This window comes from Haematobia irritans, chromosome 4 (genome assembly GCF_050003625.1).
Source record: "Haematobia irritans isolate KBUSLIRL chromosome 4, ASM5000362v1, whole genome shotgun sequence".
Lineage (NCBI taxonomy): Eukaryota > Metazoa > Arthropoda > Insecta > Diptera > Muscidae > Haematobia > Haematobia irritans.
Window position 1 is genome coordinate 66,734,710 of NC_134400.1, and position 19,113 is coordinate 66,753,822.

Sequence of the window (19,113 nt, forward strand, 5' to 3'; positions counted from 1 at the left end):
TGTATCCTGGGTGAGCCATAAAAATATAATTCACACGAAAAAACAATTTTCAAACATTCCGATTTTCTTTTTTGAATAGAGCTCGCAGAATAAATGTAACAGAATGTAAAATGAAATAAATGGCGGTATTTTGGCATGTTAAAAAGTACTGAAAAAAATTACCAAAGAACTGAATTTTTCATCCCTGCACTGGACATCAAAAGAACGCAGGCAGTTTAATGTACAGGCCTGGTTATGCATCTAAAAATGTAACGTAGCCGTAGTACATAACGGCAATAGTACAATTTTAATGAAATATATTTCCACAATAACAAAGTTAGTATATACCCACCCTATTGTGGAGGATATAAATTATTACTGCAAACCAAACCTATTTAACAATATGTTCCGTAGGTGCCAACAGCTCTAAGTAAATGTTTTTTAACATCAAAACCATTCTTAAAAAACGCGCACGAAAAACCGTTAAAGAATACCAAAACAAAAATTTCACAGCAATTATTCGGTGGAGCTATTGGTTTAAATCGTGCAAATTAATTACTTAATCGTACGTAGTGATGTGTGGGTTTTTGAACCTCCTCCAAAGCATACAGTTCATTTAATTACGAATCGGGCTCATGTAAGAAAAGACAACGTAATTCTTCGCTCTTCGAACAACGTATATACAGTTGTAAATCTGAACAGTCCCTTTTTATATGTATATATTTATATTATGAAAAATAATTTTCTTGTATTATAGTCTTACACAAAAATAAAAGTTTTAATTGCACACATTTTCTTGATCTTCACATAATATTTTTGCAAATTGTTCAGCCAATATTTCCGCATTCGACAAAAGATCATCACGATCGAGATTTTGTGACAAAATTTTGAATGTTTGTATACTGTTAAGCAGATCTTCAAAATCATTTAACTGCTTTTCTGCATCACAGTAATCATTATCTGACTCTTCACTTGTATTACGCGGCAAATCTGCAAACAAGTAACGATATGACTAAAATCATTTTGCAGTTATTCGTACTACTTACGTGTTGCATTTTTATCGTCACATATCGTAGAAAGATTTACATTGGACCACACATTGTTTCTCAGGATGTGTAAGACTTCGTGATATTCAGCTTGCTCGTCCTCGTGTTGATCGTTCAAGTCAATCACAACAAACTGGAATATCTTGGTTAAAATATCGAAAGATGGAGAGCTCTCTGAAAAATTTCTAGTCAGGAATATTGAAGTCTCAATATTGTTATCGTTTATGAACTTGCTTAACGTGTCCAATTTCGATATAAACGCTTCCTGAAAAGAAATATAAATAATACATATATTATTGATATGCACATCTAGTGGCAAGTAGCTATGGTCATGGAAGAATTCAATGGTACTTTCAATATAGTTCATACAATATTGGTGGACAAAATCAATAATTTTACATAGCTGATGCGTGTTGCAATCCACTTGCTTCTTAACCGCTCGTTCGACATCTGAGAGATTTTTTCTAGTAGCAGTTAAAGCATTTTGATAAAGATTAATAAAACATTTTGATCAACATCATTCAAAAATAAAATTATTAATAATAGAATTCAAGCTAATAGTGTGATTGCTTTATATTTGGCTAGAAAACCAAAAGTGGATATCGCTCGTAACGGCTGAAGGCTTGGTTATGCATCTAAAAATGTAACATAACGGCAACGTATGATTTTTTGGGGATTATCCTAATTAAAAAAAAAAAAAAAACGTGCCAAGAACAGGTAGAAAAAGGGTTAATTTTTTTACACTTAAAATTAATTTCATGAATAATATTAATTTCTCATAGTCAATTTTAACCGAAAACAAAACAATATTTTTTATTGAAATGAATTTTCACGTTATTAATTTTTTCTCTCTTTCAATCGATGACGCTTGTTTTTTGATCAGCTGACACGACAACGACACGTACATTTTTTTAATCTTACGGTTCGTTTACGTTGTGCAAATGTTGGGTAATCGTTTGTATGTGCTGTCGTATATCAAAACAAGTAAGGAAAGTCTAAAGTCGGGCGGGGCCGACTATATTATACCCTTCACCACTTTGTAAGTCCACATTTTCGATACCATATCAAATCCGTCCAATGTGTTGGATGCTATATGAATCCATACACATATATTCTGTATATCTGAGCAGATCTGTACAGAGTTCTGCAATACTTATAGATTTTACATTTAAGTCGGCTAATGCGCTGAGGTGGAACACAATGTTAGTAAAAAAATAGGGGAAACATTTAAATATGAACCAATTTTGAGGCAACTTCGCAAAAGTGTATTTATGATTTATCGGTCGATAGATGTGTAATAGAGTAATAGGAAAATTTGAGTCATTTTGATAAGTTTTCGACTAGCAGTGGCGATTTGAGAAGGAAAATGTAGGTATTTCGGCCAGTTTTCCCTAAATAGGAAAAACATATATATGGAATCTATATCGAAATCTGAACCGATTGCAATCAAATTTCGTATGCATAGTTACTATGTTGAATCTACTCCCTGTGCAAAATTTCACGTAAATCGTATAACAACTTTGACCTCTGTGGTCATATGACGGAAAAACGGACGAAAGATATATATGGGAGCTATATCAAAATCTGAACCAAAATAAACACGCATATGCAGAACCTTAATTCTACGCCCTGTGCAAAGTTTCAAGTTCAATTCTACTCCCTCTGCAAAATTTCACGTAAATCAGAGTAGCACTTTTGCCTCTGTGGGCATATTAGACCAAATCGTGCGAATGATATATATGGGAGCTATATCTAAATCTGAACCGACTTCAACTAAATTTTGCACAATTAACGATACTATAAATCGTACTCCTTGTGCAAAATTTCAAGCAACTCAGGGCAAAACTCTGGCTTTTGAGGCCATATAAATCCAAATCGGACGAAAGATATATATGTGAGCTATATCTAAATCGGAACCGACTTTAACCAAATTTAGCACACTTAACGATACTATTAAACATACTCCTTGTACAAAATTTTAATCAAATCTGGGCAAAACTCTGGCTTTTGAAGCCATATAAGTCCAAATCGGTCGAAAGATATATAGGGGAGCTATATCTAAATCTGAACCGATTTCAACTAAATCTGGCACAATTAACGATACCATCAAACATACTCCTTGTACAAAATTTTAATCAAATCAGGGCAAAACTCTCGCTTTTGAAGCCATATAAGTCCAAATCGGACGAAATTTATGGGAGCTATATATAAATCTGAACCGATTTAGCTGATATTTGGCAGTTTTTACGGGACTGACAAAACATTCAGATGTACAAAATTTGAAGAACGTCGGTTCATAAACAAGTGAATTATGATCAAATCGGTGATAACTATATATGGCAGCTATATCTAAATCTGAACCGATTTTTTCCAAAATCAATGGCGATTGCCTTCTACCCGAAGAAAGACGTTATGTCAAATTTGAATCGACTTAAATCGACTCAGAATTTAATTCTAAGCCGATCGGTATACTAAAAGATGGGTCTATGACAATTATTTCTTGGCGTTACATACAAATGCACAATCTTATTATACCCTGTACCACAGTAGTGGTGAAGGGTATACAAATTTGAATATTAATTCCGGCTTACGACCAAAAACAATTGACACATAGATGGCGTCGCTAGTATTAAATGCATATTATTTTTACATAGTACCAACCTTCAAATGATTCGTGTCTGTAAGTCAATTAGTTTGTGAGATAGAGCGTCTTTTGTGAAGCAACGTTTGTTATTGTGAAAAAATGAAAAAAAAAGAATTTCGTGTTTTGATAAAATACTGTTTTCTGAAGGGAAAAATACGGTGGAAGCAAAAACTTGGCTTGATAATGAGTTTCCGGACTCTGTCTCAGGGAAATCAACAATAATTGATTGGTATGTAAAATTCAAGCGTGGTGAAATGAGCACGGAGGACGGTGAACGCAGTGGACGCCCGAAAGAGGTGGTTACCGACGAAAACATCAAAAAAAATCCACAAAATGATTTTGAATGACCGTAAAATGAAGTTGATCGAGATAGCAGAGGCCTTAAAGATATCAAAGGATCGTGTTGGTCATATCATTCATCAATATTTGTATATGCGGAAGCTCTGCGCAAAATGTGTGCCGCGCGATCTCACATTTGACCAAAAACAACAACGTGTTGATGATTCTGAGCGGTGTTTGCAGCTGTTAACTCGTAATACACCCGAGTTTTTCCGTCTTTATGTGACAATGAATGAAACATGGCTCCATCACTACACTCCTGAGTCCAATCGACAGTCGGCTGAGTGGACAGCGACCGGTGAACCGTCTCCGAAGCGTGGAAAGACTCCGCTGGCAAAGTAATGGGATGCGCATGGAATAATTTTTATCGATTATCTTGAAAAGGGAAAAACCATCAACAGTGACTATTATATGGCGTTATTGGAGCGTTTGAAGGTCGAAATCGCGGCAAAACGGCCCCATATGAAGAAGAAAAAAGTGTTGTTCCACCAAGACAACGCATCGTGCCACAAGTCATTGAGAACGATGGCAAAAATTCATGAATTGTGCTTCGAATTGCTTCTCCACCCACTGTATTCTCCAGATCTGGCCCCAGCGACTTTTTCTTGTTCTCAGACCTCAAAAGGATGCTCGCAGGGAAAAAATTTGGCTGCAATGAAGAGGTGATCGCCGAAACTTGGCCTATTTTGAGGCAAAACCGAAGGAGTACTACCAAAATGGTATCAAAAAAATTGGAAGGTCGTTATAATCGTTGTATCGCTCTTGAAGGGAACTATGTTGAACAATAAAAACGAATTTTGACAAAAAAAAATGTGTTTTTCTTTGTTAGACCGGGGACTTATCAGCCAACCTGTTATGTATCGAACACCGTAAATTAACTCTTTGGTATGACGTCGGCCAATTTCCCATCTTCTTCTTCTATTGTTTTTCCTGGCGACAACATGTCATAGCCGCACATCTTTGTTTTACAGCGAGCAAATTATGAATGTAATAATATTTAAAATTATACAATGAAATAAAAATACTACTACTACGAACCAAAGTAGGTATACGTATGCTGTAAAGGTCTGCACAAATATGCTTGAAGGCGATTTCAAATGGCTTGGATTTTTATAAAACATGTAGAACATCAGCGCTTCGCCAATCAAACTTAACAAAACCCTCATTCGACGGCGTATGGCTTGAAAATTCAAACACGATAAAAGCCAATCGAACCCAAAGCAAGCAAATGATACAAATTATATTGAATGTAATTTTTTTCATAAAAAAGTATTTATTTCATTAAAAGTTTCGAATACATTACATATTCATGCCATTTTATATTTATTTTCTATTCAAGTAATTCTATCAAAAATTATGAGATGTCAAACTATATTCAAATCGAGTTTTTTATAGCACAGTAAGAATAAATTCTACAACATTTTCGGTAGAAAATGCAGCCTACTCCAAGCCCCGACCCGCCATGCTTCAACACCCGAACAACGTCACGCAAGTAGAAGAGGTACTCTCGTTGCAGCTCTTAAAATCAATACACCTAAACAACTACATACGGATTGATCACCTTAGCTCCAATGTAAAAACTAGCTTCGGAATGAACGTCAGCCTCGGCTCAGCCCTTATCATCCTCCTGATGGTAATCATCTTAAAGCTCAAGAGGTCTAACCATACCTCTGAAATAAAAGAGGTACAGAAGCAACCCAACGTAATTATAGTTGCGGACCCAAACCAACCCTCTACCCAAACACAAGCGACTACCAGAACACTAAGCTCAAAATCAATTACGGCAACAAATCTTAGACTTGGACAAGCAAAACGCCAGTCTGTACGGCCTACCGAACTTTTAGATTTGACAATCAACCGGGACGCTTGATATTTAGGAGGGAGGAGTTAACACAATCGAACCCACTGTACTATACTCCACGAGCAGCAAGTCAGCAAACAACATTCCGCTGACTTACCCATAGAACAACAGCCATACAGAGGCAAAAACCCACATGCGATGACCATCAAGCAGTGGATCATATTACCGTCACCGCCGTCTGCAACATCAGCAATCAACATCAGCATCGGCGTGGCTCTTCAACAAGGGAGCATAGCTACAAAAAACAAAATTGGCAGTTCTAATTGAAGTCTCAATAAAGTTAGGTGCATGGCACCGATAGAGAATAAAACGGAACTCAACAACTTTGTTCCATTTATTAATTTATATACAACTTAGCAGCTATCGTAAATATTAAAATACCAAGTAGAGGTGTGCGCGTGACATGCGTGAATCACGTGAGTCGTTTTCATTTCGTGAATGTGCGTGAGTGGCTACCATACGTATCGTGCGTGAGCGTGCGTGAATAAAAATTTTGCTTCGTGAATGTGAGTGAAATTTCACTCACGCGCACACCTCTAATACCAAGAAACTTACTGACGTACAAACTATACCAACTGGGAACGTCACTCAAATTTGTAAGAATGGTAGAAGACGAGGAGATGTCTAGCTATTTTGATACCGAAGCTGATGTGAAGCAAGGCTGATTTTCATCGCCTCTTTTATTCTGCCTGTACATTAATCTATAAGATTCTCAAGGATATGGATACTTTGTATAAGGCATTAATATTAGGGTTCTACTGTATGCGGACGATATATTTATCGGACAGAAGACCCAACTACTCTAGCTAATAAGGAGGATGATAGATATTTATCTTAGAATTAGCGTCGATTCATGTTTGCTCTCACATGAACTCGTTAGCTTTATTGAAAGCTCACTATCTGTCAATGAATCGTGGCGTTTCTAGATATCGAAGGGGCATTCAATAACTTTCATCCGAGCTCGATATTAAATGGACTGACAACTCTGAATGTTGATCCAGGTATACTTAGGCTGTTAGACGAACTTCTGAGACGTATTTGAGCCACACTATAACAAGTAAACATATGTGAATAGAGGCACTCCCCAAGGAAGAGTTCTATCACAATTTCTTTGGAATGTTGCTATAAAGCTTAAGCTTAATTTTGAAGAAAGAGCAAGAAAAGCCACGGTAGCTTTGTACTCGTGCAAAAAGGCAATAGGAAAAAACTGGGGACTAAAACCGAAAATTGTGAATTGGCTATACACGGCAGTGGTTAGACTTATAATGCTATATGATGTTGTAGTCTGGTGGCCGGCACTTCAGCAGCCGACAAGTTTAGACAAAGTTCTGCGTATGGCTTGTGTGCTTGTGTATCACAGGCGCATTCAGTAAGACAGGAACAAATTCCATTAATGTCATGCTGCATCTATTGCATTTAGACATTTTGACCAAACAGTCAGCTGCAATAACGGCTGTGCGGTCGCGCGAGCTATCGCTGTGGCCGGAAAATGGTACGGTCACAGTTCAGTCCTCAAAATAATGTCAGATGTGCCTAACGTTGTGGATTACACTTTGGCGAAACCACTTTCCGACAAAAAGATTGAAACTCTAATTCCCAACAGTGAGGCGTGCACACAGACCCCGGGGTATAAACGATATATAGATTTCTATACTGATGGCTCCAAATTGAATTGACAAGTGGGGTTCGGAGTATATTCCAAAGATGTGGAAATTCGAATAGCGAAAGGATTACCTAATCACTGTAGTGTTTTTCAGGCTGAAATATTGGCAATAAGAGAGGTGGTGAATTGGCTGAGAAGTAGTGTAACAACCCTTCTTATTAGGTCCTATTCCCAATCAAAGTGGTTACCTTATGGCTCCAGCCGTGCTCAGTCTTGGGGGGAGTTCTTTCGATTTGGAATAGGTACGGGTTCATTATCATAAAGAAAAGTTTAAGGTAACTCTAAACAACAAGGTAATAAAAAAATTTTAAAACAGAAAGAATGAAAATTAGCGTTGGATTAGATGTATGGCATTAAGATCACATTTTGCCTAACATTTTATTTCATTATTATGTTATGTCGGACGAAATCGTCCAGTTAGCCCAGTATCCCCCCATAGTCTCTCATCACCTTTCGTGAATGAAGGTAAAAATTTACAGTTTTGGATACATATTTATTTTACGATAAAATAAAAAATAAGCCTATGATAATTAATAATAATAAAAAAAATTGAATTCGCGATATTTTAAATTAACAGGTAAGTTTATGAAAAAGAGAAATAAAATTCGAGTGTCATAAAATTAGTTAATTGTAATGAAATAAAAAAAAATTAACCAAGAAATAACGAGCGTGAACAATTAAAATAAATAAATAGCAGTGGACTTACCAAATTTAACTTCTTGAGATCTTCAGGCCTGTTGATCCAGAGGTTGGGATCCACATTTTCGATAAATTTCATCAAATTATTTTAATTGTGGCGCTCGTTGTAATGTTAAATGGAATGAGTCTTGCAAATAACTTAATTAAATAGTTGGCATAAACTAATGGGTTGGAGTTAACTAATTTTTTCCTTATTATGCTTTTGAAATCCTGAAATGCTCTTGAAATCGTCTCAAAGTTGATGCGTTTAAGTTATTCGGATGTTGAAAAAAAAAGAAATGGAAATAATAATTTTTCTTTCATCGAATCGGATTCTTCATTGAAAGGCTCACACAAATATTCATCTACGGTAGAAGTATGGCGAAAATTTTTTTAAACGCCCAAGATGGCAGGAACACAAGGACACATTCAGCTCTGACCATGTAATGTGAGGCAATGAGTCTTGGAACCGACTTAATCGGAGGTAATATCCAAAATAATTGACAGCAGGAAACAGTTAGGTACCAGGTATATTTTATCACGAGATTTTTTTACAATGTTCAATATGAATTTCTTCAAAATTTTATTAAAAATGCATTTTTTTCAAAAATCCCAATAATAATTTTCTTTCTTCTCTCTTCTCAAAATGTCAAAGTTTTTCTTTTTGGTTTCTTTTCTGTTTAATTCTATGCCTACTTTTTCTTTTTTTTAAAATTCAAATTTTCATAGTCTCCCTTTTTATACAGTGTCAAAAATGTCTGTTCATTCTTTTTCGTTACAACCATCAATTTGTAAAGTAGCTAACTTTACAAACTACACCACGCAAAAAAAAAAATGTTACTCCCATATATCTTTTAAATGATAAATCGCAGTTTTTCCGGTACAAACGTCTCTTAGCTCGTAGTAAGTATTTCCAATTTTCCGTATAACGATAGCCTTTACACCTGTTGGAGCCAATTTAGAACTAAATTTATTTATTCGTGAGCTTTGTGGAAAGTTCCTACGTACAACCTCTTGACCAATACAAAGTTCTCTATTGCGTGTTCGTAGATTGTACGACTTTTCATTCCTTTTGTAAGCTTCTGTCATCTTTTGTTGTATTTTATCCCGTAATAACCTAAATTCATCCATTCTCTGAATTTGTGAGTCCCCTTCCTCTAGTATTCTCAATCTCCTTAATATGTTATAATTCTTCCCATGGGTTATCATTGATTGACCAAAAACTGGTGTCATACCTATAGTTTGATGCACACTGTTTTTTACCAAACTTAAGTATACATCCCAGTTTCGTTGGTCTTCCTTTATATACGAACGTAAGGCTGCGTTAACCGACCGGTTAACACGTTCACTCGCGTTCGCTTGCGAGCTATGTATAGCTGTTAATTGGTGTTTAACGCCATATTTACTAAGAAGTGCCTGAAATGCTTTACATCTAAATTGGGTTCCGTTATCCGAAACGATCACTTCTGGAACACCATAACTATTAAATATTTCATTTCTAATATATTCAATTATGGGTTTTGTAACAAACTTCTTCAAAGGATGTAAAAAGGTGTATTTAGTAAAATGGTCTAATATTACTAAGATGCCTATAAACCCTCCTTTCGTACGAGGCAATGGTCCGATCAGATCGACATAAAGCCTCTGAAAGGGTCTCTCGGTAGTCACCATCTGTCCCATTGGCGGTCTTAAAATAGTATTAGGATTTTTCGAGGTCTTGCATATGTCACAATTTCTTATATATCTCTCAACATCCGTAATTAGTTTCGGCCAAAAGAAATATTTTCTTATCCGGTGCACGGTCTTAGAAATTCCACCATGAGCCATGTTTGGTGGATTATGTGCCGAATAATTACCTTCATTCGTAACTCTGTTGGAACTACCAACCTCCATCCTACATCATCGTCGCACCCTTTTGAAAACTTAGTCCTCTTATAAATATGTTTTCCATCGACTCGGTAGTCTGGAATCCCAGACCTTTGGAAATCCTCCCTCCATTTAGAATACTCCATACTATCGAATGCTTCAGAATTCGTATCAATTGCTGGTTCCAACTCTATATCAATTTCAGAAACTTCATTCTCAGTATCAAAAGCTCGAGATAATGTGTCCGGTACGACATTGTCTTTACCACTTCTATGTTCGATTGAAAAATCCAAGCCCTGTAGTTTTAGCGCCCATCCAGCAAGCCTTCCTGACAAATCACTCTGTCCCATAAGCCATTTAAGACTCGCATGGTCTGTAACTACTTTGAATTCATGGCCCTCTATATACGCTCTAAACTTTTTCACAGCCAATACCACGGCTAGACACTCCAGTTCCGTGATTCTATAGTTCCGTTGTGCCTTACTTATTTTCTGCGACATATATGCAATAGGCCGCTCATTGCCCTCGTCATCCACCTGAGCCAAAACAGCCCCTACACCAACTGTACTCGCGTCGCACTGTAGCACAAACGGTTTTGAAAAATTCGCATTAATAAGTACAGGTGCACTACACAACTTCCGTTTCAATAGTTCAAATGATTCCTGTGCCTCCTTTGACCAAACAAATGAGCGTTTCTTGGACAACAGTTCCGTTAGTGGATAAGAACAAGTGGGAAAATCTGCTATGAACCTCCTGTACCATCCTATCATTCCTAAAAATTGTCGTAAACGACGCACGGAGTTAGGTACTGGAAATTCTGCTATTGCATTCACTTTCTCCGGATCTACTGCTATCGAGTCTTCCCCTACGATGTAACCCAAATACTTAACCTTCTTTATTGCAAAACTACTTTTCTTCACGTTAATAGTAAGACCGGCCTGTCGTAATCGTATCGCCACTTCCTGTAAATGCTTCAAGTGATCATTGAAACTCGTAGACACTATTAACAAGTCGTCCAAATAAACAAATACATGGGACTTCATATTATAGGGTATCACCATATCCATTAATCTGCACATCGTCTGTGGTGCGTTGCAAAGACCGAATGGCATTCTGACGACTATCTACGCAAAATCTAACTTTATCAGGTTTTACCAACAGTACACCTGGAGAAAACCAAGAAGAATTAGGACATTCCTCAATTACGCCTAAGGACATCATTCTGTCTATTTCCCCCATAATATCTTCTCTCTAGCCGGGGAAATAGGATAGCAACGTTGCTTTATAGGCTTCGAATTTCCAGTATCAATCTCGTGTTTCAGTAACGTAGTGCAACCTAAGCCCTCCCTATCTGAATTTGGAAAGAGATCTATAATAGCATCCAACTTTCGTCGTTGAAAATTTGACAACATAATTTTATCCTCCTCATCTTTGTGGACAATTTCAATTTCATTAATAGCACCCTGAACCGAAATTTGATGCTTCCAAAAATCAATGCCACATATAAGATCCTGATGGATAGTTGGTATGACCAAAAATTCAAATACACATGGTTTCCCTTGAAATTCGAACTCTAAATTCACAATACCTATAATTTCCTGTCCTTGACCATCGGCCGTCCTTACAATACCTCGACATTTCTTAAACACTGGAAGATTACAAACAATTCTAGCTAAAGAACCGCCAATCACACTCTTATTCGCCCCACTGTCGAGTAATGCAAAATATAATTGTCCACCAATGGTGAATGGCAAATAGGGTCTAGTATCGGTACTTAATATTATAACCGACGAAATTATATATTGTCTAAATTCTTTTAATTTTCCCCAAAAATTTCTCATACGGGTAGCACTACGTGTTCTCCTTATTTCGTGTTTAATTTGGTTAATTTCTGAACAGTCCGGTGTTAAATGTATTGTCTTGTCTGGTAAATTTAAATGTGGTTGTAATGTATCTATTTGTTGGATCGAGTCGATGGATGCCCTTTGTCCTGACGAAGGACATCCCTTGAGAAGTTTCCCTGCACGGATGAAAAAGTCTGTTTTTCATATGTTTGGCTATAAACATTATATGTTTGGAACACAAATTTTTAAAAACAATATTTTTGAGTGCAAGCATATAATGTTCATAAACTAGCATAACATGTTTGGGACATATATGTTAATATGTTAGAACATATTATGTTTGGGACATAAAATGTTTGTAAATATAATATGCTTGGATGCAAACATATATTAATTTAGAAATAGCCTATAAACATGTATGTGTTTAGTAGCTTGGAGCGCTATTAAACAGGGAGCGATATTGAATTAAGTTGGTGGTTGTTGCTTGTTATTACAAAATTAATATTTTATTTTTCCTTGGGCAATTGATCAGCTACTTCTTTGATCCTTACAAACTGTGTGGTCCGCTGTTCGAATCCCCGTCCGACAAAAGGTAAAATTAAAATAAAAAAAATCATACAATTGAATAATTCTTCTACAATGTTTGTATTACAGAAAAAGGTGCTAAGAACTAAAAAATCTCGTGGAAGTGAGAAAGATGTGGGGGAATATACAATTAGGCAGAAACAAAATTTTGAGCATTCAGGTCGAAAACCTATGTTGTTATATATATAGCACCTGTTTATTTTCGTAATTCATTATGATTGTAAATATATAAATAAATAAATAAAATTTTGAGCACAATATTGTTTGGGAGAATTTTTTTTAAGCATATAATATTTTTGGGTGCAAAATGCTTCCAAACATATTATATGTTCACATAATAATTGTTTTTTGGAAGACAACATTATTGAATTTGGATGCAAAAATACAAAATGTTTGGAAATTGACTACCCAAACATATATTGTTTAGACCAATGTGCTTTCAAACATATTATATATTGGAAGAGATCAAACATATAAATGTTTGGGCAATAGCCAAAAATGTATATGCTTGAAGCAAAATATGTTTGGGAGTATATGTTACAGAAGCGATTTTTTGTGAGCGTGTGACCAACACATTTTGGGCATGTAGGCTTATAGTTGTCTTTTAATCCACATCCATAGCAGAAAACACGTCTTTCACTAGTACAGTCCTTATAACCATGCCCAGGAGCATCACAGTTCCAGCACTTTATTGGAACTTTGATACCGCAAACCTCAATGGTACCCTCAGATTCACTAACCATATCTAATTCTGCTTCCACTTCTGAAATTTGAAACTTATCACGTCCCTGTTGGAACTTCTTACTAATCTGCATGTCTCTAACGAATTTTTCATGTCTTCTTACCGCTTTTCTAAGCTCAGCCACATGTCTGAATTCCATATGCAATAATTCATGCCTTATTTCTGATCTCAAATTACGTAGCACCAATTCACACATCTCCTCCTCCGATAACGGAATGCTAAGCTTGTCGGACAAAGTAAGTATTGCGTCATAAAAATCGTCAAAATTTTCAGTCGCCTTTTGCTTACGACGACGTATGTCATCTTTTACGTCAAAGTCATTGTAGTACTCCCTATACTGTGTCCTTAGAGCTTCTAAAAGGCTAGCCCACTCTACTATTCTATTTCTGTGGTGGTAACACCAAAACCATTCCAACGCTTTTCCTTCAAACAGCATATGAGCATTCAACGCTACCAATTCATAGTGTCCCCCAAGAGTAGTTTGTGACATTTTATTCACTCTATAGATAAATTCTTCAACGGGGATATCCTTTCCACTTCCCGAATAAATAAGACTCCAATTTTTAATAATGTTTACAATTTTCTCCGGTTGAATGGCTACCGGAGGCGGAGGTGTATTATTTCGAGATCTATTATTAGAAGTCGATCCAATCTCCATATCTCGTAAGGCATTATAAATAATCGTCGGTATTTCGGACCGAAAATCGTTAAGGGATGAAGCCACGAGATGGCGAATTTGTTGTTCTCCCATTCCCATGGATTCTCGTCTACTCCTGTCCCTACTCAAACTGTGTACCTGTCCACGAGGTCGCCTGGATTGAGACCTGGTACTTACTCTAGAATCTTGCGTATTTTGGTCTCCAATTATTTCAACTCCAGCGGCACCTTCTGTGTCATTTGCCTCTGTCAAATCTTCTCTACCTCTCGTAACAGGCATTATTATTGTTATTTTTGATAACTTTTTTTTTATTAAACTACTAAATATGTTGCTCCACAAAATCTTTGGTACAACTTACAACGATTCGATTGTAAAAAAATTATAATGTCCCAGATATTTTATATAAAAAACTCACTACTCAGCAAGGAGACGACTAAAAGGGGATAACTAAAACTAACCTATCCAACGCTAATATTCACAACGATAAAGACCTTTTCGACCAAACGTAAAATTCCAATTACGTATCATTCAGAACTAAAAATCGTTTATAGTCGCTTTAAGACCATATTTTAAAATAGAAGTAACAATTGGGAAATCGACCAAGTATGTAATCGCACTAACTTTTGCAATTACAAAGTTCTCAAGTCTATATTCCTCATAGAGAATATAAAATAAAATATCATCTAATTGAGAAATGATTTCCACTGGTTCGACTCCGGTAATATCCAGATCAAAATTCCACGCAGAAACAATTTTCAATAGATTTTGTTGGTTAATTAGCTCTGGTACATTATTCGATAAGTGATATAATGAAAATCCAAGCCTCTAATTTCACCAACAATGCAAAAACAAATTGCAGAACCTTAGCAGAATTCGTCTAAGATGGTATTAAGACTAAATGGAATAAAATGTTTTCTACTAAGGCCCCACGTTGGGCGCCATTTAATTATGTAACAACCCTTCTTATTAGGTCCTATTCCCAATCAAAGTGGTTACCTTATGGCTCCAGCCGTGCTCAGTCTTGGGGGGAGTTCTTTCGACTTGGAATAGGTACGGGTTCATTATCATAAAGAAAAGTTTAAGGTAACTCTAACCAACAAGGTAATAAAAAAATGTTAAAACAGAAAGAATGGAAATTAGCGTTGGATTAGATGTATGGCATTAAGATCACATTTTGCCTAACATTTTATTTCATTATTATGTTATGTCGGACGAAATCGTCCAGTTAGCCCAGTATCCCCCCATAGTCTCTCATCACCTTTCGTGAATGAAGGTAAAAATTTACAGTTTTGGATACATATTTATTTTACGATAAAATAAAAAAAATAAGCCTATAATAATTAATAATAATAAAAAAATTGAATTCGAGATATTTTAAATTAACAGGTAAGTTTATGAAAAAGAGAAATAAAATTCGAGTGTCATAAAATTAGTTAATTGTAATGAAATAATAAAAATTTAACCAAGAAATAACGAGCGTGAACAATTAAAATAAATAAATAGTAGTGGACTTACCAAATTTAACTTCTCGAGATCTTCAGGCCTGTTGATCCAGAGGTTGGGATCCACATTTTCGATAAATTTCATCAAATTATTTTAATTGTGGCGCTCGTTGTAATGTTAAATGGAATGAGTCTTGCAAATAACTTAATTAAATGTTGGCATAAACTAATGGGTTGGAGTTAACTAATTTTTTCCTTATTATGCTTTTGAAATCCTGAAATGCTCTTGAAATCGTCTCAAAGTTGATGCGTTTAAGTTATTCGGATGTTGAAAAAAAAAAAGAAATGGAAATAATAATTTTTCTTTCATCGAATCGGATTCTTCATTGAAAGGCTCACACAAATATTCATCTACGGTAGAAGTATGGCGAAAATTTTTTTAAACGCCCAAGATGGTAGGAACACAAGGACACATTCAGCTCTAACCATGTAATGTGAGGCAATGAGTCTTGGAACCGACTTAATCGGAGGTAATACCCAAAATAATTGACAGCAGGAAACAGTTAGGTACCAGGTATATTTTATCACGAGATTTTTTACAATGTTCAATATGAATTTCTTCAAATTTTATTAAAAATGCCTTTTTTTTCTTTTTTTTTTTTCAAAAATCCCAATAATAATTTTCTTTCTTCTCTCTTCTCAAAATGTCAAAGTTTTTCTTTTGAATTCTATGCCTACTTTTTCTTTTTTTAATTCAAATTTTCATAGTCTCCCTTTTTATACAGTGTCAAAAATGTCTGTTCATTCTTTTTCGTTACTACCATCAATTTGTAAAGTAGCTAACTTTACAGTAGTGTTCCAACAAATATTGGCATTAAGTGTTTTCAACACTTCAGATTTCACTCCTGATATCTGCTATAACGGGTCGCTGCCTGGTAGGCGATTTTGCAAAAGCTATTGGCGCGAAGTATAATGACTACTGTATGAGCTGTCATGATGTGGAGGAAAAGGAATCAATTAAACACCTCTTGTGTGAGTGTCCCGCATTTATGTAAGGCGTAAGCGAATTTTAGGGGCATATAGCATTAGATTACTGGCGGACCTGGAAAACGTTAACTTAGACAGTTTGCTAAGTTTTTGGAACAATCGGGTTGGTTCAACAGAAGAAAATAATGGAGAAGGTTCAGTGGTTAATACTAGAAGTGACATTATGTAATAGGTACTTCTAGTTAATGTGATATCACAATGGACTGAATAGTCTAAGTGAGCCTGAAACTTAATCGGGCTGCCACTTTGACCTAACCTAGCTAACAGATATCACGAATGGAAACATACTGCGACAAATGGAACTTGGAACCGATGGTTTTATCATGGAGAACAACTGGGAATGGTGCCTGAATACAAATACTTAGGCGTAGTACTAACCGCCTCAAATGACTCAGGAACATTTTCGTGATTCGTGCGTGAGTCGTGAGTCACGCTCATGACAACAGCGTGAGTGTGCGTGATTAACAAACCAAAATGTCGTGCGTGAGCGTGAGTCACGAAAATAATATCTGCGTGAGTAAAGAATTACACTCACGAAAATATTCCTGCTCACCAACATAAAACGCTTAAGAGTTAAATTCAATTACAATTTTAGTGACACCTGGGATGTTAAGAGTTTAATAACACTCTCGATTTTAATAATGCTCATGTTTTCAGACACTTCGGTAAGGTAAATTAATCATAAAATTATTCGTGAGTCACGATATTTTTCGTGAGTCACTGTATTTTTCGTGAGTCACGACGTTTTCGTGCGTGAGTACAAATTTTCTGTTCGTGAGTGTGCGTGAGTCCTACCAAAAAATATCGTGCGTGAGTGTGCGTGAGTATGATTTTTCAGTAGTGAGTGTGCGTGAGCGTGAGTAAACTATTACTCACGTGCACACCTCTACTAAGCATATCCAAAGTCGCAACACACAAGCAACAAGTGCTATAAACCGCACATGGAAACACTTTTTAAACAGGGAAGAAATTTCAATGCAGCAAAAATGATACTTGTTTCTAGATCAATACAGACATATGCTGCACAGGTATGGGGATATGGTTACTTCAAACAAGTAGGCTAACTTCAACGTTTTTTCAGAAACAAGTGCTACGGCTACCTGATTCTACACCCAATTATGTCTTCAATCTTGAAACAGAACTAGAAGAAAGCCATATACACACTTCAGTTTCAGAACAATATATCACTACAACATAACAAAACTTCCAAACAAAATGACCCAAATAATTCTAAGAAAGAACATTTCTGGGCCAAATCTATTAACAATCTCCTGAATGGATTTGGCATGCCTTTACTGAGAGAAGGTATGATAGCAAGAGAAGAGAAACATGGCCAATACTCTACTAGAGCATATAGTAGAGTTAACAGAGTAAAATCACTGCAGAGAGCACATGCCGATTTTATAAAAACTTAGATATCACCATAGGCTGATAATATTTTAATGGTGATTACACTTCAAGAGAGATTACATGGATATTCAAGGCTCGTGGGGACTTAATATATCTTAATGCCCACCATGGAAATAAAGACGACAAATGTTCTTTATGCAATCTAGCTGTTTGGCCTATATTAAGTGGTCAACGTATGCAATTCTTCAGTAAACAGTACTTATCAGAGGAAGAAACAACACAAATTCTCAATGGAGTAGAGACATCTGATTGAAGAAATCTGGTGAAATATATTACTAATTCACTTAAATATCGAAAGCTAATAATGTCGGAATATACCTAATTGTATATATAATATACTATATTATTTGCATGTTCCTTCATAACCATAAATAACAAGTAAGGAAAGTCTAAAGTCGGGCGGGGCCGACTATATTATACCCTTCACCACTTTGTAAGTCCACATTTTCGATACCATATCAAATCCGTCCAATGTGTTGGATGCTATATGAATCCATACACATATATTCTGTATATCTGAGCAGATCTGTACAGAGTTCTGTAATACTTATAGATTTTACATTTAAGCCGGCTAATGCGCTGAGGTGGAACACAATGTTAGTAAAAAAAATAGGGGAAACATTTAAATATGAACCAATTTTGAGGCAACTTCGCAAAAGTGTATTTATGATTTATCGGTCGATAGATGTGTAATAGAGTAATAGGAAAATTTGAGTCATTTTGATAAGTTTTCGACTTAGCAGTGGCGATTTGAGAAGGAAAATGTGGGTATTTCGGCCAGTTTTCTCTAAATAGGAAAAACATATATATGGAATCTATATCGAAATCTGAACCGATTGCAATCAAATTTCGCATGCATAGTTACTATGTTGAATCTACTCCCTGTGCAAAATTTCACGTAAATCGGATAACAACTTTGACCTCTGTGGTCATATGACGGAAAAACGGACGAAAGATATATATGGGAGCTATATCAAAATCTGAACCGATTTCAACCAAAATAAACACGCATATGCAGAACCTTAATTCTACGCCCTGTGCAAAGTTCCAAGTTCAATTATACTCCCTTTGCAAAATTTCACGTAAATCAGAGTAGCACTTTTGCCTCTGTGGGCATATTAGACCAAATCGGGCGAATGATATATATGGGAGCTATATCTAAATCTGAACCGACTTCAACTAAATTTTGCACAATTAACGATACTATAAAACGTACTCCATGTGCAAAATTTCAAGCAACTCAGGGCAAAACTCTGGCTTTTGAGGCCATATAAATCCAAATCGGACGAAAGATATATATGTGGACTAT

General features: G+C 35.9%; 1 protein-coding gene across 4 annotated transcripts in view; it reads right to left on the reverse strand.

Moving 5' to 3' along the window:
• Nucleotides 1-681: 681 nt before the first annotated feature.
• Nucleotides 682-19,113, reverse strand: part of LOC142236990 (uncharacterized) — a 144,030-nt gene continuing 125,598 nt past the window's right edge. For all 4 annotated transcript variants that reach the window (XM_075308274.1, XM_075308273.1, XM_075308275.1 and 1 more), the window contains 2 exons: nucleotides 1,026-1,290; nucleotides 682-969 (listed from right to left, as the gene is read on the reverse strand). In XM_075308274.1, coding sequence (XP_075164389.1) covers nucleotides 758-969; nucleotides 1,026-1,290 — 477 coding nt within the window. In that variant the 3' untranslated portion in view covers nucleotides 682-757. The remainder of the gene's footprint in view (nucleotides 970-1,025; nucleotides 1,291-19,113) is intronic.